This window comes from Brachyhypopomus gauderio, chromosome 18 (assembly GCF_052324685.1).
Source record: "Brachyhypopomus gauderio isolate BG-103 chromosome 18, BGAUD_0.2, whole genome shotgun sequence".
In the NCBI taxonomy this organism is placed as follows: domain Eukaryota; kingdom Metazoa; phylum Chordata; class Actinopteri; order Gymnotiformes; family Hypopomidae; genus Brachyhypopomus; species Brachyhypopomus gauderio.
The window spans coordinates 4,711,100-4,737,166 of NC_135228.1; the positions used below are offsets into that span (position 1 = coordinate 4,711,100).

Here is a 26,067-nt window from a genome sequence, read left to right on the forward strand (position 1 = left end):
TGGTTACCTGTCACTTGCAGGATCAACTATAAAATTCTGATTCTTACATTCAAGGCTCTTCATGGTCTTCATGGTCTTGCCCCTGCATATCTCACCAAACTCATCAAGGTTTACTCATCACACCCTTAGATCCTCTCAATCCATTGTTCTGATTGGTCCACGCACTAATCTTGCTTCCATGGTCATTAGATCTTTCAGTACTGCTGCCCCAAAACTCTGGAAATCTCTCAATCTCTTCGTAACAGTTCTACTCTGTCTTCTTTCAAAAACCAACTTAAAAATTTCCTCTTTACCTCTCTTTACTCTTCCTAAGTGTGTGTCCCCTCATAAATGTGATGTTAAGCGTCCTTGGGTTTGTGAAAGGTGCTATATAAATGTAAACTATTATTATCATTATTATTATTATTATTAATAAATAACTTAAGCAATATGTAGGTAATACAGCTATAGTACTGTTATGTAATAGAACTGTATTATTTTATATTAATGTTTGAACAGTACTGTATATCTAGAGCTATAAGGTTCAGCATGTCAAGGGAAATTGGATGGAATAATACTCACATCTGCATAATGGGCATTATTACTTTGTTAAGTGTACACTGATATTTTCAAGCTGATATACCAATATAGTTGTCTAGGTGTTAATCAGAAATACTAACCTCAATATCTCCAATTTACAATGTGAATTCCTTAGTCCAGCAGACAGCAGACTTATTCCAGAGTCCTTCAGGTCATTGTAACTAAGGTCCAGTTCTTTCAGTGTTGTACTTGCTGACAGTAATGCTGTAGCCATATTTTCACAGGATTTCTCAGTGAGATTACAACCAAGAAGCCTAGACATTGAAAAAAAACAGAATAAAAGAAAATAAGAGAACAACAGAAATGTTGTATTTTGTATATGTATTAACATGGATACCTACCAACCTACTGGTTGCCTCCATATACAGTGGAGCAGGGGTGCCCACTGTTTTCAGCTTGCGAGCTACTTATAAGATGACCCAGTCAGAAAGATCTACCGGGGTGGCGGCGAACGTAATTTGTTGAGCGGGGGGGGGGGGGTGGGGTGGGGTGGCGAACATAATATGTTGAGCGGGGGGGGGGGGGGGGGGGGGGGGGGGGGGGGTGGCGAACGTAATTTGTTGAGTGGATTGCAGATTGGCTGCCGTGAATGTCAATCAAAATACAACCGTCAGTGCAGATGTGCGATTCATCTACTACTATTTTATGTGACGCGATCTACGCACATTCCTTCGCGATCGACCGACAGTTCCTTCGCGATCGACCGGTCGATCGCGATCGACGTAATGAGCACCCCTGCAGTGGAGTCTTGTCTTGTTGTTTTGTTGTGTTGTGTTCGTCCCTCAGGTGGGCGGGTCCTATGACCAGCCTCATCTGTCGGTCGTTTGTCTGTCTATATATGTTTTGTCTTTGTACCAGTTGACTACTGGTTATTATATCGGATTGTGTCATGAGTTTTTGGTTTGCGCACGTTATACATAATATTAATACATAATAATATATTATTATTATAATAATATTACATTATACATATATAAACCCTCATTTTTCCCTGAGACTTGGCATGATTGCTTCCTTTTTCATTCGCACCCCTGCCCATCACAAAGCTCAAATCTGATAGGTCTCAACTAGGTCTTAACTATTTGTAAATTAACAAAGAAAGAAGTTTAAACTAAAAATTTGATGATTTTTGAAAGAGAACAATCAGGACAATGAGACTTGCACAGAGTTCAGGATATGTTGCAGTAGTGGAACTAGAAACAATTGTCATGATGGCCTAATAAGTAAACCTACAAATCATGCATTGCTAATCAACAACCAACAAAAAGCCTAAGGACATACTGACCTTAATAGCTCCAGTTTACAGTATGAACTGCTCAGCCCATCAGATAGTAATTTCACTCCTGAATCCTGCAAGTGGTTTCTACTAATGTCTAATTCTTTGAGAGGTGAGTTTTGTAATTGTAGTAGAGAAGCCACAGTCCCACAGGACTGCTCAGTCAGACAACCGCCCAATCTAAAAAGTAAATTAAGAATTTGCATTTATAGCGAATATTTTTCATTTTATAAATGAAAATGAATATAAATATAAAATAAAAATGTAAACATTGAAACGTTCTTAAATAAATAGCCTTTTATTTATGTGATTTAGTTATTCTTAGGAATTTAGTTATTCTTAGTTATTCATAGGATACAACACACACACAGACACACACACACACACACACACACACACACACACACACACACACACACACACACACACACATACACACATACACACACACACACTGAAAGGTGTCATGGTACAGCCTCTGCCTCCTCCCTTTGTGCGTGTCTTAGTGTCTGGCTAGCGTTTATCTACATCTATGTATGTGTTTATTTCCGTGTGTGACGTATAGTGTGTATGTGTGCTCGTGTTATCTGTCTTAGTTATCCCTCATCATTTAATCATGTATTGCACTTGTTGCTTGTTGCCCACTGTGTACTTAAAGTGCAAGTCTTGCCCTTGTTGTTTTGGATTTGTGACGTGTGTATGTTTAAATGTCTAGTACTAATGCGCATTAGCCTGTTGTAATAAACTTAAGTTCTGCATGCTGCCTATGCCTCGAAGTCTGGCTCACTCTGTAACGATACAAAATACATTAAAAGTATTTAGTATTACATCCTACATTCCTGGGCATCTCAAGACAATCAAAAGTACATATAATAAGCTGCATAACTGGAAATAGGAGATATGGGATTTTTTTTTAATGGACAGGAAAATACTAATTTACTCAACAAATGTACGATTTGTTTTAGTTGACTAATTAAACAGAATTTCCCACCCTTTAAATAAAACTGCCTCTGCTTTCACATGCCTGACCTTCACTGCACAAGGACTGAATGCCCCTGGGGCAATTATTTTTGATTATAACAGGGCGGAAATGTAAAGTCTGGTATGGCTTGTTAGCAGGGCCCAAAATATTTTTTTCCTCCCAATCGGCCCAAACTAGAGATTGACATGAGCCGGCCCATCGGGAATCCTCCCGAATCTCCCGATTAGCCACTCCGGCTCTGCTTGTTAGTCTCTGATGATCAGTGAAGGGTATGAACACACATTTTAAGACTTATAAGAGTATATGCGTCACGGCAAGCCGGCCACCAGAGGGTGCATGTGCGCACTGACTCACAGACACATACACCCACTTCAGTCCGGCACACTCCCCCAATCACAATCACCTCACTATTAACACCTGGCTCTTAGTCTTAGTCTTGATCAAGACTAAAAGAACACTAATATCCACTAATATAAATTAAAGTCCTCACCAGGATTTTGCTCAGGCTTCCTGGATTGTGTTGATTGCACTAATTTTACCTGGATTGCTAATTAGAAAATCTAGCAAGTTTGAGCAAAATCCTGGTGAGGACTTTTAATCTATGAACCTGGAATTGACACCACTAATAATACATATATAATATTATATACAGTTTCTTACTTTATATTACAATATTGCTTAAATAATCTTTAGACCAAATACTCACAGAGCCTTTCTGCAGTTGCTCAAAGCTGGAACCAGTCTCCTATAACCCTCTACTGACGTGTTGTACATCTTCAGGTCCAACACATCCAGCACATTCTCCGACATCTGTAGCATATATGCTACTGCTGAGCAATGTGCAGGCGAGAGAACTTTATTTGATTCTACATATTTCTGTATACGAAGAGACTGGTCATTCATTTCGGTCAGGCAGAGGTACAGATTAATGGAACTGTCTGGATTCATATTTGGAGCTCTCCTTCTTTCAAAATCTTCATCACCTGTGATTTGATTCTGTATATAACGGATGGTCATCTTGACGCTCTTTGAAGTGTTGTTTTCTACCGTCAGGAGTCCGTGGAGATATTTCTGATTGGTCTCCAATGAGATGCCCAGAAGGAAGCGGAGGAAAAGATCCAAGTGTCCATTCTCACTGTGTAAGGCTTTATTTACTGCTCTCTTCAGCAGCTCATGAAGTGAAATTGTAGCCAGTGGCGCACCCTCAGAACTACCCACACCATTTGACTCATCGCGCATGAAAAACTGCAGTGCTTCCATGTTCTGGTTTAAATAGCAGTTCAACACATGAACCGCAGCAAGGAACTCCTGAAAGCTCAGATGCACAAAGCAGTAGACCTTCCTTTGATAAAGCACAGACTCCTCCTTAAAGATTTCAGTGCAAATCCCAGAATACACCGAGGCTTCAGTGACATCAATGCCACATTCTTTCAGATCCTTTTCACTGAATATAACTTTGCCCTTAATAAGCTGTTTGAAAGCCAGCTCAGCTAGTTTGAGAATCATGTCTTTGTTTAACCTCATCAGATGTTTGGGATCATTAACTTCCTTCGTGTCGTACTTCTGGTTCTTAATCCTTGTCTGAATGAACAAGAAGTGTGTGTACATTTCAGTCAGTGTTTTGGGGATTTCTGAACTGTCTTCATTGAGGATCTGCTGAAGAAGAGTTGCTGTAATCCAACAGAAAACTGGTATGTGGCACATCATATAGAGACTCTGCGCTGTTTTAATGTGTGAGATGATTTTGTTTGCTTGATCTTCATCAGCAATTTTCTTCCTGAAGTATTCCTCCTTCTGTAGGTCACTGAATCCTTGAATTTCTGTTAAACGGTTGATGTACCGTGACGGGATCTGATCAGCTGCGGCTGGTCGAGAGGTTATCCAGATGTGAGAAGAAGGCAGTAGTAGTCCCTTGATTAGGTTTGTTACAAGTGTGTCAACTGTAGATAATTCAGTAATTTCTGACACCAGTTTTTGGTGGAAATTCATGGGAGTATAAAATTCATCTAGACCATCAAGAATAAATACAATTTTAAATTCTTCATACATATCAGTATGTAGAACTTTAAGTTCAGGGTTGAAAATGCAGATGAGATCACACAGACTGAACTTTTCTGCATCCACCACATTCAGCTCACGAAAAGGCATCACAAGCACGAGGTCTATGTGCTGGTTGGCTTTCCCTTCTGCCCAATCCACAATGAACTTCTGCACAGAGACAGTTTTTCCAATCCCTGCAATGCCTTTGGTCAGAACAGTTCTGATGTCTTGCTCTTCCTCACCCTCACCTTCAACTTCCTCCTTCAAAACTGTATTTAGTTTCAATTTTGAATTTTCAGTGAAAATATCATTGCAGTGAATAGGAGTATAGTGTTTGGACTGTGTGCTGGACGTTCTCTCCATTTGTTGCATCTCATGTTTGCATTCCTTCTCCCTTCTGGACTGTCTCTCTGTGATGAAGAGTCCTGTATAGATCTCATTGAAGAGAGTTTTGTGCTCAATTTTAGAATCACCCTCATAAATGAATTTGAACTTCTTCCTCAGTCTGGTTTTATGTTTCACTAAAACACTTTTTACTAGAAAATTAAGAGAAGAAAACACTTTATTTACAACAAAATATGGTTGCAATCTATCATATAACTACAAGACAATCTCAAAATTACTTTGAAAACATTCAATACACTCATAACACTCAATATTTACCATATTCATGGTCAAAGACTGACTTCTGTTCTGTAAGGAAGGTAGACAGAATTAGCTGTCACACAAGGCATCACATGACATAGATTCTGTGTAGATTTAATCTGAGTCATGGCATAAATCATACTTGTATCAATACTATGTCCGATTACATACCTGTATGGTCTGTGTCTGAGTAGAAGTTCAAATTAACTGGAGCATTGAATGTGCTTGTAGAGAATGTGGCAGCAGTTACAGAACTTTTATCATTAGCCGTTATGGTATGAACCGAAGGTTCTTCAGCAGGTGAGGTGGAATGGATGCACATCCTGGCTGGTGCAGCCATCTTCTCAATCAGCGATGTTCACCCGAGATTCTGATAAAGAAACCAAATTTCATGATAATTTCCCTTCCCAAGATGATCCATCCACATGACGTGTGGCATATCAACATATTTGATATATCAGCTAGCCTGGGACCATATGAAACGGTATAGATGAAAACAAATATTACTTGCTTTGCATATTTTATTTTATCTCTCTCTCTCTCTCTCTCTTCATTACTGAAACCCTGATTTTGAATTAATTTTAAGCAGTTTTAAATTGATAACTATGTCCAGTCAACAACATTGCTAGAAATTACATGATTTCTGCATGAAGGAGGATGCAACTACATTTACATTTGAGGCATTGGGGAAATAAAGGACAAAACATGCAAATAAACACAACTCATCACGGAACACTCATTATTTATCTTTTTATATTTATTTATAAAATAAATAGTATATACAAATGACAAACCAACACCAATTTGAGAGGCTATTGGAGGGCTCTGGGTAGTCAGGTCCACCATTATCTGCTGTGTGTTGCTAGCAACTACCAACTAACTTCTGATGCTCCCAAATAAACCAGCCTAAAATACATTATTCTTTACGGTTTTCATCATTTATCCTTACTGCAACATTACAATAACATTCATTTAATATATTTTCCTATTTTAATTTGTATAAAATGTAATGCCATGAACTTTAACTAACCATAAACTAGAATATATAATACCATAGAGAACTTTAGATGCTAATTGTAACACGAGGCTGAAGTTGGTTACTTATTCGCAGTTTGAGATTCGTTTGGTTACTTATTCGCAGCTCCGTATTCGGCGGCAGAAGTTGGTTACTTATTCAAAAAGGTTATGTTCACGATGCGTGTTTGCTGCGCACTTTGTTTAAAAGCGATAGATTAAACGTTACATTAAACGAGCGTAGGAGCAGACATTTAAGAGGTTATTGTTTCCCATACTGATTTTGTGAATGTAAAAAATAAAAATATAATGAAAGCATTTCATTTGTAAAATGGTTTCTATTTCAAGTCGTTTCAATTGTATGCAGTTTGTACATGATGATTGAATTCGTCAACATTTCTAACGTAAGGAAACATATTCTTAGATTTGAAAACTAAAAACACAGTAATGCTGTTCTAGAACACAAATAATCGGAAGAAGAAATACCAGCACACAACATGGCATATTGAGCAGTGGGCAGATGAACGCATTTTAAAGGGGCAATTTCAGAGGATTATTGAAAGCCTTATTGATGGTGGGCCAGAGAAATAACTAATGCATCATGAAGAACAGGTCACTCCCTAAGAGAGGAACCTGATTTTAGCCTGATCCAACATCATTGTATACCTTAAATCTAACTGGAAACACGGCATATTGAGTAGTTAAGTGCACAGAGAGCGCACTGAAATGGTTCAGAGGGGCAATTTCAGAGGTGTGCTGTATGCCTATAAGGCGTCGGGCCCGACAAATAACACATGCATCATACATAACTAGTTCCTATATGTATGAGCAACCTGATTTTGGCCTGGCCCAGAATCATTTTATGCCTCAAATCTAACTGCAAACATGGCATATTGAGTAGTTAAGCACACAGGTGAAATGGTTCACAGGGCCAAGTTCAGAGGCCTGCTGTATGCCTGTAATGTTTTGGGCCAGGCAAAACTCAATTGTATCATACATAACTAGTTCCCATATGTATGAGGAACCTGATTTTGGCCTGGCCCAGAATTATTTTATGTGTCAAATCTAACTGCAAACATGGCATATTGAGTAGTTAAGCACACAGGTGAAATGGTTCACAGGGCCAAGTTCAGAGGCCTGCTGTATGCCTGTAATGTCTTGGGCCAGGCAAAACTCAATTGTATCATACATAACTAGTTCCTTTATGTATGAGGAACCTATTTTTAGCCTGGCCCAGAATCATTTTATGTGTCAAATCTAACTGCAAACATGGCATATTGAGTAGTTAAGTGCACAGGTGAAATGGTTCAGAGGGGCAAGTTCAGAGGCCTGCTGTATGCCTGTAAGGTCTTGGGCCAGGCAAAACTCAATTGAATCATACACAACTACTTCCTATATGTATGAGGAACCTGATTTTAGCCTGGCCCAGAATCATTTTATGCCTCAAATCTAACTGGAAACATGACATATTGAGTAGTTAAGCACACAGGTGAAATGGGTCATATGGCCAAGTTCAGAGGCCTGCTGTATGCCTGTAATGTCTTGGGCCAGACAAAACTCAATTGTATCATACACAAGTAGTTCCTATATGTATGAGGAACCTGTTTTTGGCCTGGCCCAGAATCATTTTATGCCTCAAATCTAACTGGAAACATGACATATTGAGAAGTTAAGCACACAGGTGAAATGGTTCACAGGTTCAAGTTCAGAGGCCTGCTGTATGCCTGTAATGTCTTGGGCCTAGGGTTGCAACGGTATGAAATTTTCACGGTATGATAACCGTCTCAGAAAATACCGCGGTATCACGGTTATCACGGTATCACAGTTAGTTTGTATATTATTAAAAGATACACTGACCCTTAAAGAAATTACAACAAGTTTTTTTTGTTCAATTAACTATTTATTGTAGAAACCTGGAACTATTGTATACAAAATGCCTCCTTTAAAAAAAAATAAGCTGTAAACATGTTTATATAAATACTGCAAAATTAGAGAAACCTAAATCATGGATTTCAGTACAATTATTTAAGTTTAAATTATTTAATATCTGATAAACTCAGCCTGGGTCAGTGTCTGATCAACAACTGTTGTAAACGTCCGTTGTACTGCCAAGTTAGAATATAACCAGATACTGCAGAAAGAGATGATTTATTTCTGACATGACCCTCACAATAGAGATTTCTATTTTAAGGCTTTCACACCGAGTCTGGTTTTAACATATGAAAAACAGGCACGTTAGAATTTGAAAATGAACGCATGTAAATTAATGGCGTCTTTCACATCCAGTGAAAGCAAGGACCATAAAAAGCTAGGTTTATTCTTTTCACTAGTGACCGTAGCGCGACTTCGCACAGTTCTCTCGTATTACGTTAACAAATACGAGCCTCTTGTAATTCCAGGATGAAACATGAGAAAACGTGAAGACGTTAAGATTGGGCGTTTTGAAAATAAACAACCATTAAATAATGTGATGAAAAAGCGAATTATTTCGAGTATATGTATAAATATTTAACTTTATTAAGTTTAAGGTGCTGGGAGATATTGAAACGGACCTTTAAAGTTACGTACAAGTGCTTTAATTCCACCTTGTAAAGGTGTATGAATCCTGCAAACATGACTTTGTTCATTGCGCTGAGTCGCGGCGCGCGCAAAGTTACAAAATTCGAGAGGTGCACGACCTCGCGAATCGACAGCGCGTGAGACCCTCGCGCACGGGCGGAGCCACCGCGATTACGTCATTTTCGCCGCTGACTTTAGTTTAGCTTTTTTTTGTTAAAAAAATTGTAAAGTCTGATACGCTTTCTGCCATTCTCACCGCTGTGCTGAGTAGCTGAACCAGAGCGGAGTTGCGCATGCGCGGGTTAGTTTCTCCGCTGGCTTGCTTTTTACCGGTAATAAGCAAACGCACACGGTATGATAACCGTGTATTTTAATACCGTGGTATACCGTGAAACCGGTTACCGCTGCAACCCTACTTGGGCCAGGCAAAACTCAAATGCATCATACATAACTAGTTCCTATATGTATGAGGAACCTGTTTTTAGCCTGGCCCAGAATTATTTTATGTGTCAAATCTAACTGCAAACATGGCATATTGAGTAGTTAAGCGCACAGGTGAAATGGTTCAGAGGGGCAAGTTCAGAGGCCTGCTGTATGCCTGTAAGGTCTTGGGCCAGGCAAAACTCAATTGAATCATACACAACTACTTCCTATATGTATGAGGAACCTGTTTTTAGCCTAATGTTTATTAATGTACCTTTATTGTACCTTGTTTATATAACCTTTTTGAATAAGTAACCAACTTCAGCCGCCGAATACGGAGCTGCGAATAAGTAACCAAACGAATCTCAAACTGCGAATAAGTAACCAACTTCAGCCTCGTAATTGTAACACACCTATAGGCGCCCTTGGCACGCACGGTCGGCTGAGTCGGCTACACGTGTTTTGTTGTGTATTTGTTCCCACTGTTGTTACTGGCGTTCCTTCAGTTATCAATATCACCTGAATTGTTAGTATTTTAGTAAGTAAACCTTAGTGTTTTTCGCTCCATTGTCCCTTTTTGTATTGTCACATACTGTAGGTGTTTGTATTGATTCGTCAGTGTCATTGTGGTAAAAAAAAAAGTCACATGCTCTCTCGACTTCCTCTCCCTCGTTAAAGATCGGACGAGGTACATTACTGATAAATAGCAGATACTATCTTTTATAATCATATTAGTAGTGTCACGTCTGGCTACGACCCCACCTGCTGTTTTGCGAGTCAAAATCGTACCTCCGGACTTCCTTGTTGCTTTGCCGAGTTTATCGCATGTTTTTGGTAAAGGTTTCTGCTTTAGTTTCTCCTGTTTGGTCTGACAAGTCTGTCTAGTTGTAGCCTGCTCTACGTAGACTCTTCATCCTGGTCGTGTTGTTTATTGTATTCCCTTTATGTGCGTGTTTATCTATATTTTAGTTTAGCTGCCAGCGTTCTCGTTTCCCGATCTTGTAGCTTTTCCTGTATTAACTTCTCTGTAAGTTTTTCCTGTCATAATGCCTACGTGTTGGCACGCTTCGCTTAAAAGAGGTTGATGAGGTGGAATGTTTCCTTCCTATGAATAACACCTGCCCTCTATCGCACATGTCCGCCTCCTCCCAGTACGTTACAGTTAGTAATTCATCACCAGCAGTAGCTACTATCAGCAGATAGTGTTGACGGTGTTCAGCGTGAGAACTCGGAGCGGTCGTTTTCTGCGTGGTCCTAGCGCTTGATTCGTCGCTATTTAAATATGTGTTTTTAACCGTAAAAACAGCAGGGGAACAATGCCTCCCAAATTACATCCGTGGTCGTAGTGCGCTTTCAGTTCAGACCAAGCACTGCATTGCCCAACCAACATAAGAAGTGTGTTGAGTTGTTAGAATGAAAATCAAAACTCAATAGATGCAAAAACTGAAAGAAAATGTAAAGAATGCACACAAATACAGTTATATATAATGTTGCTCACTGGCTTTAAATACACACAGGCAAACCAAGTGTCATGGTTCCCACAGCAACCCCTCTTGGTTTGATTTATTTCCTGGTTTCCTCTTTATGTGCTTAGATTTTGAAATTCCTTATTTTGTCTGGTTTCATGTCCCACCCCTGTACTCCGCCCCCTCGTCATGGTGTTCAGGTGTGTCTCGTTGGGTTATTGGTTTGTCTGTGCATTTAAGTCCTGTGTTGTGTTATTGGTCATTGTATTATTATATGTTTGCACATGCATGCGCTGTTTATCCCTCTGGCGCGTCTCTTATGCTTCAGTCAAAATAGATGTTTGTCATATTTACTGTTTTGTTGAATTTCTAGTTAGTGTTTTTCGTCTGTAAGGTTTTTGTCTGTTATATCTTTATATCTGTCTGATGTGTGTGCGTGTTGGTAAGTCCTGTAATTCTGGTCTAGTTGGTTTGATGAACACATCTACATAATGAATCTACAAAAGAGACACTTGGAATTTAGTCATGGTACATAATTACCTATTTTACATGTGTATTAGATGTAGAAGCAAACAATGAATAATTCACTGTTTTTTGAAAAAAAAAAACACAATTTGACATGTATGATCTTTAAACCACTGATTTGTTCTCCAAAAAATATCTGTCCATCTTTCATGAAGTTTAATTATATACTGCTTACAATAAATAATTGTGTGCAACTGATAAAACTTTTCTGCTTTGTGAATAGACACGTCTATTGATCTTCAAGATAAATGTGCTGTCATACAGTAAATCACAGGCTGAATCACATGGGCACAAATTACTACATTACGCATAACTTCATTTTCTCTGGTACGGTGTATATGCAGTGCAATTTTTCAATCATATGTATGTGTGTGTGGTGTTTGCTCATTCTCTTCTCTGTGTGAGATACTCAGTCCAGGTCAGTTGCTATGATGCTGTAAGACAGAAAACACAACAGAATCACCAGACACTCACTAATGACAGAAATCAGACTCTAAACACAAACAAATTCAGCTAAAACACCATCTCATATGCTTATACTTACAAATACACACACGACTGTCCCTGCATGAATTGTCTCAGTCTCACTCAGTGCATGTTATTAAGACTCTATTGAAGTTTGGAACCATGTAAATATACAGGTGCTGGTCCTAAAATAAAAAAAAGTTTATTTCAGTATGTTATGACCCTGCGTGGTCGTTTGTGGGTTGTGTGGTGTTTTGCAGGTTTGGCTCCGCCCCTTGGTTATCTGTCAAGTCGGTCCACCTGTGGCGTACGAATTGTCTGCATTATTTATTATCATGTTTCTCCCTCAGTGCATAGACTGAGGGATGTAACAGTGATTCCATTCAAAAAGTGAAACTTGTATATTATACTCATTCAGTACACACAGACTGATATTCCAAGGTTTTGTTTCACAGTCCTCTCCAGGGTATGGTTATCCCTATTGCTTGTACACTTTTTTTTACCACATCTTTTCTTACCCTTCACCTCTCTATTAATGTGCTAGGACACAGAGCTCTGTGAACAGCCAGCCTCTTTAGCAATGACTTTTTGTGTCTTGCCCTGCTTGTATAACGTGTCAGTGGTTGTCTTTTGGACAACTGTCAAGTCAGCAGTTTTCCCCATGATTGTGTAGCCTACAGAACTAGACTGACAGACCTTTGAGAGGCCTTTGCTGGTGTTTTGAGTTAATTTTCTGGGATACTAATATTTGGGGTTTTCGGTAGTTGTCAGTTATAATCATCAAATTAAAATAAATAAACAGTTAAAACATATCAGTCTGTGTAATGAGTATAATATACAAGTTAAAACATGTTAATGGACTTACTGAAATAAATAAACTTTCATGATATTCTAAGACCAGCACCTGTAAGTTTCCTCTCTCCCTCTCACAAACACATTCAAACTGTCACATTTGGCTCCGCCCCTACCTGTCATTCATGTTTAGCTCTTCCTCCGTGTCATTTCGTTGTTTTGGTTTAGTGTATTCCCTGCCTGCTCCGCCCTGGTCATTTGTTTCTCTGCCTTGGATTATTGTGTCCAGTTTGTTTTCTAGTTTAGTTTTGAGTTTCATCTCACATGTTGCTGATAATTTTCTGTCAGGATTTCTGGAATTGCTCTGTGTGATATTGTTCTGTTTGTTCTAGTCCAAACTCCTTCTGTGTTTAGTATTCATGTTTAATGTGTTGCCTCGTCTCAAGCTTTGTTTAGTTGCATCTTCTCTAGTTTTGTATTTATTTCTAGTTGTCTTTGATCTTTCTGGTATTTGCTTAGTTTAATTCATGTATATCCACGTTGGTTATTGTTCTGTGTCTGCCGGTTATCCCGTTACGACCATGGACCTTTATTGATAAAGGATTCGCCCATAATAAACCTTGCTCTACTCTGCGGTTGCATACTCCTCTCTATCACTCCATGCCCTAGGCACACAACACACACAATTACACAAACTGAACACAAACTTTCTAAGAGTTGTACTGTCAAGTTCTCTGTTTTTCAGCAAACATTGGCCATACCCATTAAAACCGGGTTTCATTATTGCAAAAGGTCTCAACATATCAGTCTGTTACACGTAGATTTGTCAGATCATTATTGTGTGTTCTTTGATACATGGGCCTTAACAGAACTCCAGAACCAACGGTGCAGAGGCTGTGCCTACATGGATTCAAAATCCCTCAAATCTAAACAGCCTGTGTAACAGATCAGTGGTGGAAGCTGGATGCAAGTGCAGATCATTGAAAGATTTATTAACAAAACTAACAGACTTATACACAAACACGAGACAGACCAACCAAACAAAACTAACCATATGAACCAGTTACACTAACAGAAAATACTAACACATTGTACCAGGGAGACATGTAAGCCAAGGAGAAACAAAGACATGAATGAGCAAACCACGAGCAGGACAGAGAACACACAGTACTTACAATAACCAATAAAGCAAAAGACCAAACACAGGACTTAAATATACAGACTAAACAAGGAACCAAACAAAACACAGTTAGAAACAATGACAAGGGGGCGGAGTTACAAACAACAGGAGAACACACGGAGAACAAAACAAATACATGCCTCACAGAGGAGAGGCAGAACCAGACATGACAGCTAGTTACCACGACCACTAGTAACCATGACCGCTAGCAGGGTTGCCAACTTTTCAAGATCACTTAGTGAGATTTGAACCTGGAGGGGGTGGTGTGTGTAAATTGTTGACTGGGGGGGAGGAGGTGGCGGTGAATGTAAATTGTTACCGGGCGGGGTGTAAAATGGACACAAATTAAGTATTATATCGCAATCGATCGATCGCCAGTGGTTGGCGCCCGGAGCAAACTAGTAACTCATTGAATCATAGATGTGGATCAGAGGTAAATAAACTAGATTTTTTTTCTGGCATGACAAATTGTAAGTGTGGCGTGAGAGCGTGTGAAGACAGTCAAATGCGTGTGTCTCACGCTCAATGTGTGAAAGTTGGCAACCCTGCCGCTAGTAACCACGACTGCTAGTAACCATGACCGCTAGTAACCTAGCCGTTCCTATAGACTCTGACCGCAGTCTCATAAAATCATTTAAGTCACCATTATAGTAATCTTAAGAACTTCGTAACATTTTACTTCTTTTTATTTTTACTTCTTGTTAAAGACCTTTCCGAGGTAACATTAGGAAAAGCTTATCACAAAGTGAAGCACTTTGAATTGCCTTTGTCAAAGGTGCTATATAAATCAATTTGCATTGTCTTACTGTACCTTACCTATAGAAATATATTGAGGATGTGTGTGGGTGTGTAAATCAGTAACTCACTGAAGTTTCTCCAGTTTACAGTGTGGATCCTCCAGTAGAGCAGAGAGCTGCTTCACTCCTGTGTCTCCTGGTTTATTGTGGATCAGATTCAGCTCTTTCAGGTGTGATGAGGGGTTTGACCTCAGAGCTGAACACAGAACAGCACAGCCTTCCTCTGTAATACCACACTTACACAACCTGCAGAGAAAACAAGAGTTGAGAGGCTGATTGCTCTCTTGTGGACAACCAGTTTTTTTTTCTACACTCAGTCCCAGTATGACAAGAAAATCTCTACAAAGTTAAGATATTTTTTTTCTTTGACCATTTGTTTGTTTAGTTAGTTTGTATTTTGAAATTAGCTTGCAGAATTTTGCCAATGACCTCCAAGTCAATTTCAAATCAGCTGTAAGTACATGTCAACAGTAACACCCACACACAGGTCCTCAACCCCGCTGTTGTTTAAATAATTTTATGATTATTAATTTATGATTAATCCCAATTAGCCAGTATGTCTTATCTACCTTTTGTTTTGTTAGATAGATAATATCATGTTAATATACTTTAATGTGTTAGTAAAGATAGTATGCTAATTGTACACAGGTAACCAGTGGCTAACCCAAAGTCACCCCTTTTGTTAGAGAGGTAACATAATATGTACACAACATGTTAACATCATAATCACACACCGGTAGCCAGTAGCCCGGTAGCCAGTTGTTGACACAATGTCTCCCCATTTGTTAACACTGTGTTGTGTTAATATGAAACCAGTAAAACTGGCCATAACATTTTTATTTGATAAGATTACAAGTAGTTGGAACTTCTGTTCTATCATATTTAATGCGGAGGATCCACTGACAAGGGCTTTTACTTCTATATTGAACTCAGTCGCCATTATACAAAACGTAATAGGACCTACACATTATCGAAATCATACCCTAGATTTAATATTAACGCTGGGTATCGACGTAGATAATATAATATACTTCCGCAAACCGTAGCAATCTCTGATCACTATTCAGTCCAATTCGATATTCACCTTAACATAAATACCCGCCCGTCTCATCGGCAGTGTATAAAGCGCTCGATAAATTCATCAACAGCAACAGTTTACTGAAACCATCCCTGATTTAACTGCTTTAGCCCACTCGCCATCCGATCCAGGAGAGTTAGATAGTCTAACTGACTGCTTAGAGAATACCTGCAGATCAGCTCTAGATATAGTAGCTCCACTAAAATATAAAAAGGCTAGATCCAAAAAGCTCGCCCCATGGTACACTGACCAAACTAGAAACTTAAAACAAATAGCACGTAAATTAGAGCGTAAATGGCGATCTACTAAATTGGAAGTATTCCACTGTGCCTGGAAGGATAGCATTATTGACTACAAACGGGCACTCACTAAAGCACGCTCAGCATACTTAGCCTCACTGATAGAGAAAAATAAAAACAATCCTAGATTTCTTTTTAATACTATTTCTAAACTTACAAAAAATCAAGCAGGCGCAGAACCTCAGATTCCAGTAAACCTCACTAGTAATGTATTTATAGAGTTCTTTGATAATAAAATTGAGAATATTAGACAAAATATAAAACCTTTTATTAGCAATACAACTGGTATGTCATTTGGTTTGGTTGAAATTGATTTAAATTACATACCGGGAGAAAAACTTGATGCTTTTTATCCACTCCCACAATCAGAATTAGAGAAAATAATTTCTTCCTTAAATTGTACTACCTGCACACTAGACTCAGTTCCCTCAAAGTTATTAAAAGAGGTATTACCAGCTGTAACTGAACCTCTTTTAACTATGGTTAACTCATCCATTACAATAGGTCACATGCCCAAATCATGTAAATTAGCAGTTATTAAACCTCTGATCAAGAAACCAAATCTTGATCCGACTGTCCTATCTAATTATAGACCCATTTCGAACACATCATTTATATCTAAGATCATAGAAAAAGCTGTTGCCCAGCAATTATGCCTATATCTGCATAGGAATCACATATTTGAAAAGTTCATCCATCCAGTGCCAGCCACCTACTGCCTGACCGGATGAGCCTACACCATGATGGACATTATTACATCTTTTCCTTTTCTTTATTTCTTTCTGTTTAAATTGTGGTTGTTGTCATGGTGACCGGTGTCGGCCAGAGGAGGATGGGTTCCCCCCCTGAGTCTTGGTTCCTCTCAAGGTTTCTTCATCATACAAAAAAACTAGGGAGTTTTTCCTTGCCACTGTCGCCCTTGGCTTGCTCACTGGGGGCTAGGACTCGGCACTTGTAAAGCTGCTTTGTGACAACAACTGTTGTAAAAAGCGCTATATAAATAAAATTTGATTGATTGATTGAATATAAATTTTACTCTTATGCTGTCTGGTAAATTTAATGCCATCTAAACTTCTACAATGTCATAGGTAATTTTATGCAAAGGTGGACATTCCAGTTTCAGAAACTAAAAATCCTCATCAGGATTTTGCTCAGGCTTCCTGGATTGTGTTGATTCCACTAATTTTACCTGGATTGCACTAATTAGAAAATCCAGCAAGCTGGAGTAAAATCCTGGGAAGGAGATTTACTTTCTGAACCTGAAATGTCCACCTCTGATTTTATGAGGCTACTTTAAGAAATGTGACTAGCAGTTTGTGTGTGTGTGTGTGTGTGTGTGTGTGTGTGTGTGTGTGTGTGTGTGTGTGTGTGTGTGTGTGTGTGTAAACAGATAGTAAGTAACTGACTCGAGTTTCTTCAGTTTACAGTGTGGACTCTCCAGTAGAGCAGAGAGTTGCTTCACTCCTGAGTCTCCTGGTTTATTGTGGTTCAGATTCAGCTCTCTCAGATGTGATGAGGGGTTTGACCTCAGAGCCGAAGACAGAGCAGCACAGCCTTCCTCTCTAATACTGCAATTAGACAGTCTGCAGAGAGAAGGAGAAAAACGAATACAGCTCAAGATACAGAAACATACACACACAATTACCAGCTGACATTTACAAAGCTTCACAACACACATTACAAAAACCATGTAGTATTGTGAAAGTTTGTCTGAGAAAAATATACAGTAGTGATTGTGTGTGTGTGTGTGTGTGTGTGAGAGAGAGAGAGAGAGAGACAGTAACCCAGAAAGATGTAGAGTGAAGGAAGCAGAAGATTTTTCCAATTTCTTGGTCTGAGGGTCTATCATCAAAATCACAGGAAGCACATTCCTTCATAGAGTTTGAAACTAACCATCTCTGGTTTTTTAAGGTTGCTGCAGTATGAAGTGAGAATTGCTAAGAAATGTTTTCTTTCAGCCCCTCTGCTGGGGACCCAAAGTTCACATCCCCAGGACTGAGGAAACCCATCTTATCAGACTCACCAGGACCTAGTCTGAGGAATTATGGCTTGCACCAGGGCAGAGGGCCCCATTTATGGCCTCTGTTGTTTATCTCGTGCATTCCTAAGCACAAAGCATCGCCTTTGAAATATGCAAACAGACCTATATCCAAGAATGCCAGAATTGACCATGATTCTTATAACTCTATATTCTGGGATAGGTACTGGATTCTAACCCCTGTTAGAGGAAGCAGCTCTTCAAGACCATTACAAAGACAACAAACTTAGATAAACTCTAATAATAAAAAGAATAAATTATAACAGAGAGAAAACAATACAGGATTACTTGATCATGGAGCCAGCAATATTCAGTTTCTGGAACATAACTAGACAATTCTACACTGTGCTATCAGGACTGATGTTTGAACATAAAGAGTAAATCCTGTTTCATTATTATTGAAATGATTATGTGAACTGTGTGTTCCATATTAATGCATATATATTATTGATCATATTTCCCGTTTACCATTTTATTCACTTATGAATCTAATATCACATCTTTTTTATTCTCATTAGTATAATGTACATATATTAATTGTTACTATTAAGTTACCTCCTCAGCTCCAGTAAGGTGAGTTAAGGAAGCCTGTTAAGTCATAAATGGCTTTGGAAGAGTGAAAACTATTGAAATGCCTTATATCCTGACAAGATAATTCTTCTTTATTCCTAAATGATGTACCTGCAGGAAAAGTACAATATCCTGTGTATGCTGATATGCTATTTAACTTTTTCTGTCTTTGCCATGCTTCTGTGTATTAGTTGTTGCATGGCTTTTGTTTCCAACAAGAGGGAAATGCCTTAAACTTTGAAGATTCATAAATATGCCCGCTAGTCCCTCCCTTCCAAAACAGCCAAAACATCTGTACAAGAAGTGTGTCTGGATTTCCACGAAAACGTAAACCGCAAGGGAATCCAAGAATTAAGTATTTATGTATATTAAGTAAAGCCTAACATTTGTTTAGCCCGTGAGTTTTATTAAACTCACATAATTTGCTCTAATGCGTGTCGCTAAGTTATCTTGCATCCTGTGTTCATTTGTAGAGTTAGAATTAGTTAAGTCTTCGACAGAAATTAATACAAATTCTACAGTAGCTCATAAATACTGGTGAGCAAGCACACCTGTCCAAGTTCTCGAAGGCCTGGATTACTCAACCATTTGCACAGCGGTCGGGATCAGACCCGTTCAGCTTCACCAAACAGCTGAGTCACTGTGAGTGCTTGATACAACCTCGGAAAGTACGTGTGGGTTAATTTTGGACCTCAAAAATCCTCGTATTCCTGCCAGCACCAATAGACAGCCAACCGAGCCTGGGAGATTCTCGCCCTGAGTCAGGTGCCTTCATTCATCATGTCACTTTGATGCCAGTCTGGTTTGCTGCTATTATCATCTATACTCACTATAGGACTAACATCTCTGACCAAGGTAGCATGATACATACATTTTAGCCAGTTCTTAGCTTACATTTCAGACCTAGATTTCATCTAATTTTAGCACAGATGTATGACACGCCAGTTTTCGTCCTAATGCGTCGTAAGCATTATAACGTTATACTGTTGAGATCTATCAATCAATAAAATCGCATTTGTTCATTAAATAAATTACTGTGGTAAATATATTTCAACCAGTGGTATTGAGTCACTGCGCAGACTCGGTAATGAGACTGATATATAATCATTTAATCTATTCCAGTTATATAAAATGAAACTTCAGGGTGGTGCCCCTTATAATTATTCATAATCAATCAACCTTGCTACACAGAGGACACTTGGGTCTCAAATACAGGTCCTAAATTCAATACACTCTTGACAACCAGACCAAAGAGCACAGTAGCCAGTGCACCCATTTAGCCCCAAGTGACAATCCCTATCACCCTCTCTCTTTCAGGGGGTGATGGTCTCTGTCACCACAAACTCACTCTAGTTTCTCCAGTTTACAGTGTTGATCCTCCAGTAGAGCAGAGAGCTGCTTCACTCCTGAGTCTCCTGGGTCATTTTGGTTCAGATTCAGCTCTCTCAGGTGTGATGAGGGGTTTGATCTCAGAGCTGAACACAGGGTAGCACAGCCTTCCTCTCTAATACCACAGCATTCAATCCTGAAGAGATAAGGTGGAAAAGTAACCACAGTAGTAACAACTCAAATATCTGTCGCACAAATCTGCATGCAAGCATACACACACAAGATGTCTCTACCACACATATGTGCATGCAGAAACATGCAATGATGCAAGCATGCTCGCACCAACAAATATGCACATTGCACACACACACACACATGTACATCAGTGGCGTGCACACAGGCCCGTTGACAGTCTTGCTGGGGCCCGGGACAAGAAAGTTTCATGTGCCCCCCCCCCCCCGCGCACGTCATTTGAATTTCCTCTGTAGCAGACAATCCTTGACTTAGGTCATATAGTATATAATATAGCCACACATCAAAGCTGTTTCTGACAGCTGACTGGTTTATACTTGACGCGTTGCGAGCGGCGGGAGGGTTCGCGCGAAAGTAATCGCAGTCGCACCGCCCGTGCGCGAGGGCCTCACGCGCTGTTGATTCGCGAGATCGTGCACCTCTCGAATTTTGTAACTTCGCGCGCGCCGCGCCTCAGCGCAATGAACAAAGTCATGTTTGCAGGGTTCATACACCTTTATAAGGTGGAATTCAAGCACTTGTACGTCACTTTCAAGGTCCAGTTCAATATTTTCCAGCACGTTAAACTTAATTAAGTTAAATATTTATACATATAATCGAAATGATTCGAAATAATTCGCTTTTTATCACAGTATTTGATGGATGTTTATTTTCAAAACGCCCAATCTTAACGTCTTCACGAGAACTGTTCAGTCAGACAGCTATTTGTTGTGAAACGAAGTAGTTACAATTTCAAACATTTTCAAGTACTTTAGCCTAAATTCCAGCACTTTTCAAACCTGGAACACAGTGCAACTTTAAAATTCGTCAGGTAAATGTTTTCCTTTCTTTTCTGCGCTCCAGATTTCTGTATTTACTTTAACTATCCACTACTGTATTTCCCGCTGTTGTTCCATTATGCACTTAATGGAAAATATGCAGATAGGTAAAAAAAACATATATTTTAGCCATTGAGCTTATTTTGAGTACAGAATTTTATATTAATGAAAGATTTCAAGATTATTTAAAATTATAGACTTTAAATAAAAAATAAATTGCTGGGCTCTTTGATGGGCCCCCCTGGCCCTGGGGCCCGGGACAACAGACCCGGTTGTCCCCTCCTGTCGACGGGGCTGCGTGCACACATAGACATCAGGTGTGTGCCAACTCTGCCCTTTATCAACGAAAGTGCCCTTTTGAAACTTCGGTTTTTAATAATAATTATTATTATTATTTTACTGAGGTCGGTTTGAAATTATCTTTTGAAAACCTGAGCGATGCCCTGAAATGGGTCACCACCTCGCACACACCCGACCTCTCTCTTCCTTTAACACCAGATGCGCTGCAGCAGCAGTTCAGTTCAGCGAGTGGAAGGAAGCGTCTTCAGCACAGCACACACGGTCACAGATAGACTTCTTCTCCCGTCCCCACCAGCCGGGTCACATACACATCAAGTAAAATCGTACCGTTTGCCCACTAAGCCCAACGTGAAATCATTTTGTTGTGTTGTAAAATGTCTCATACAGCACCAAACTACTAAGCATTTTTAGCCGACTGGTCACCTGATAAACTAGTCGCTCTATCCCAAATCAATGATAGATAACATGAGGACGACCACATACAAATAATTAAGGTAGAAATTGCAAATCTGTGTGTTAAGCTGAACGTCTTCTGTTGTATAGGTTTTTTTAGGCAACATAAATTAACACATTCGTTTGTGAAAGAAGAAACTGGAAGTTCCCCATTAACTGTGAAAAATGCCCATCTGCATTCATGTAATGACAACACTCAGTAGCCTATAACTCCTTCTCGTACTTTTTGGTCTTTTTACTGTCTTAATTGTAGGCCTATATTGATTTACTAATTGCAAAATATATGCAACAAGGCCTGCAGACAGTGGAGGGTAAACAGAAGTTAACTGAAGGACATGACTGTATATAGTTAATATTGGATATGGATTTTATCAGTTGGCGGTGTGACTTTTTTTCCATTGAAAACTCACGATTAGAGAATGATACAAATAAAAGTCAAATTTCATTCAACATGTGCTTGTAATTTTTTTTATAATGAAGTGTTCCACGTGCGCTAAAAAGTGCCCCCCCCCGAGCACTTGCCCCCCAAAATGTCTGTGCACGCCACTGATGTACATACACTCACTAACCCACATTTAGAAACCTTTGTATGATTATAAAGCAATCTTGCATATAACAGACATACTATTGTTATTGTGAGTGTGTTTAAATGAGTGTAGAGTGATATAGAGGTAATGTGTGTATTTGAGAATATATTGATAGTGTGTGTGACAGAGAGAGAGAACATCAGTTTGTGCATGTCTATAGGTTAGAAAAATGTACAGTATTAATGTTCATTTGTGGGAAAGTGAAAATAGTTATAATGTCATAAGAAAGAGTGATAATGTTTGTGTGAGAGAATTACTGTGTGTTAGAGAGACTGAATGTGAGTTCAGTCAGAATTGTGTGTGTGTGTGTGTGTGTGTGTGTGTGAAAGAGACAAGTATAGTCAGTGTGTGAGTCAGAAAGTTAGTAATGTTTGTAGGAGACAAACATTGTGTTTGTAGGAGACTGTGTTTGAATTGACCAGGACCTTTTCAAGTATGAGTAAGTAAACTGAGTGTAATCTGACATAATCTTACGACGTTAAAGATAAAGAGACAGAGAGAAGGATATCACCTGTTAATGTGTTTGTATAAAGAGTCAGTAGGTCAGTAACTCACTCTAGTTTCTCCAGTTTACAGTGTGGATCCTCCAGTAGAGTAGAGAGCTGCTTCACTCCTGAGTCTCCTAGTTTATTGTAGTTTAGATTCAGCTCTCTCAGGTGTGATGAGGGGTTTGATTTCAGAGCTGAACACAGAGCAGCACAACCTTCCTCTGGAATACTGCAGCATTCTAGCCTGCAAAGAGAAGTATAAAACTCCTCACACTTACAGATCAACACACACACACACACACACACACACACACACACAAATACACGCACAATATCTCAACACAAATGCAAAATGTTTCTCCCACACATATGTGCACACACACACACACACACACACACAAATCAGCATGCACTAAACATATTGTGCAGGCATGGGTTTGTATGTTCCAATACACAAATGCATATTATGCATGCACACACACACACACACACACACACACACACACACACACACACACACACACACACACACACATTCATTTACAAAGCTTTTGTTATTAAGAAAACAATTTTACAGACATGTAATGTTGTGAGAGTGTGTGTGAGGGATAGAGAGAGATGGAGAGAGATACAGATGTAATGTGTGAGACGTAGTGCATGACAGAGACGTATAGATAATGTGTGTATGAAATAATTTTGTATGTCTGTGTGTGCACAAAAGAAGTATGGTGATGTTTGTGTATGTAAGAGATGTATTTAAGAGTGTGTGTGAGTGTGTGTGTATAAAGAGAGTCCGTAAGTCAGTAACTCACTCTAGTTTCTCCAGTTTACAGTGTGGATCCTCCAGTAGAGCAGAGAGCTGCTTCACTCCTGAGTCTCCTGGTTTATTGTCATTTAGATTCAGCTCTCTCAGGTGTGATGAGGGGTTTGACCTCAGAGCTGAACACAGAGCAGCACAGCCTTCCTCTCTAATATTGCAGTCAGACAACCTGCAGAGAGAAGGAGAAAAACTCCATATGTACAAGTCATCACATGCACAGGAACACATGCAGTATGTTGTGTGTATTCAAGATAGATGCAGTAATGTGTGTGTGTGTGTTGGGGTGGAGTTAAGAAATCCAACTAGCACCTCCTGTGTTTGGGTAAAGAAGCAGAAAGTCAGTAACTCACTCTAGTTTCTCCAGTTTACAGTGTGGATCCACTAGCAAAGCAGAGAGCTGCTTCACTCCTGAGTCTCCTGGTTTACTGCGGTTCAGATTCAGTTCTCTCAGGTGTGATGAGGGGTTTGACCTCAGAGCTGACACCAAAGCAGCACGGCCTTCCTTGCCAATACTGCAGCCAGACAATCTGCAGAGAGGAGAAAAACTCACATGTACAGCTCAACTGACACATACACACACACACACAATAATGTCTCACACATGTACACACAACCCAGCACACACACACAAACTCCACCGCCCCCTCCCAAAAGTACACAATCAGTATCATGGCTTCGTCTATCTCACATATGTCAAAGTCAAGGCCCGCGGGCCGGATCTGGATTGATTATCTATGGACCCCTGGATGATATTTAATTACTATTAGAACCGGCCCGCAGGCCTCAGCCGCTCTCTGGTGTTTTGCACGCACAAACACTGCATTCCCCACAATGCAACGGTAGCCCGCGAAGTCACTGCAGCGGACACAAGCGGCGAGGGTCTATGGAGTGATTTTTGTTTCAATAGTTCCACAAAAGCAAAAGTAAATCCAAGAGCAGAAAGTATATGTTATGAATGCAAAACAGAAAAAAATATATCAAAAGTATATATTTTTTATATAATTGGTTATTTGAAACTTATTTTCGTTTGCATTTTGACAAGTTTTTGGTTCCATTGTTTTTGTTTTTTTGGATTTTCCCAGTAAGGTCTTTTGCTTCTGGAATCTCTCTTTGCTTCTGCTTCGTTTTTTGCTTCTGACTTTTGGAACACATTTCACGTGTGGGAGGGTCTTAGATGAAGGCGTTCCTCTGCAATCTCCATTGGTCACTGATTCCGGACTGACACAGAGCTCTGAGACCGCCTCTGGGACCAAGCCACGCCCACCCCACCAGCTTCCTAGCGTTTTCAAACATGGCGGAACGCGGTGGTTCTGTTTCACAGTAGCATGTAAACTAAGTTTTACCATAAAAGTTTATACAAAGGTTATAATTAATTGCTAAATGGTCTGTAGATATTGCAAATGTACACTGTATAATAACTACATTAAGCATGGCAGTTAATATTTAGCATACTTCACCAGCGCGAGCTTTTTAAAATTTTAGTGAACTGGATGCAGGCATGAAAATCTGTCACCTTGCGGCGAAATTCGCCATTTTTGAGGTTTTCATATTTTGCGGTAAAACAAACTCCTATGAAAAATAGGTAGATAGTAAAATAAGAAACAAGATTTTTTTGTAGTTTTAAATGATGAACCCTGGTATTTTTTACACTCATTTTTGCCGCTGATGTTATTTATTGGTTCATTAAGATGTAATGGTTTTGACTAAGCCATCTGGAATGGCGAAAGCGGCTTCTCGTTTACAGATCTGGCTCCATATATTGACAAGACAGGTCAATATTTTTCAGCGCGACATTACCGTGAGAGAAGTCAACAGGGAAGAGCGTGTTTAAAGCTAGCCTTCAAATTATTTTAAATGTAATCGCTGCTGTAGCTTCTGTCACCGTTTTGCTACTTGCAATAGTAGCGACTAGTTACTCGCTCCTCCTGGATCATTCGCTAGCGTCCCCGCGGGTCTAAAGTGAGAAGGAAACTAATCCGCACTCGGCGTTTCAATGGACTACTCTTCTTACTCCCACCCCTCCAAGTTAAAATCTTTTTGTTTTTATCTCTGAGTCGGACAGTGTCTGAATGTCATGTCTGACATGTATTATGTTTAGGTTCTCTATGTTCAATGGTTCAATGAATATTGTTCACTTCTTAATAAAATATGGACAGCACAAGATGCATGTGTTGTGTGTTTGTGTGTGGTACCTGCAGAACACTGAAAAACAGTGTGAGTGAACAAAGCTGGTTGTATATAGGGTGGCCACTTTTCAGTATTGCTTTAATTTTGGTATTTGGCTTTAATTTT

At 39.4% G+C, this 26,067-nt stretch overlaps 1 protein-coding gene across 1 annotated transcript in view; it reads right to left on the reverse strand.

The window, feature by feature from the left end:
• LOC143482365 (uncharacterized) overlaps window positions 1–26,067 on the reverse strand; it is a 49,880-nt gene that overhangs the window by 12,309 nt on the left and 11,504 nt on the right. The window contains exons 8-15 of the mRNA XM_076980710.1: window positions 20,077–20,253; window positions 17,527–17,703; window positions 14,813–14,989; window positions 5,694–5,878; window positions 5,541–5,570; window positions 3,544–5,413; window positions 1,865–2,035; window positions 660–833 (exon numbers count right to left, since the gene is read on the reverse strand). Coding sequence (XP_076836825.1) covers window positions 660–833; window positions 1,865–2,035; window positions 3,544–5,413; window positions 5,541–5,570; window positions 5,694–5,878; window positions 14,813–14,989; window positions 17,527–17,703; window positions 20,077–20,253 — 2,961 coding nt within the window. The remainder of the gene's footprint in view (window positions 1–659; window positions 834–1,864; window positions 2,036–3,543; window positions 5,414–5,540; window positions 5,571–5,693; window positions 5,879–14,812; window positions 14,990–17,526; window positions 17,704–20,076; window positions 20,254–26,067) is intronic.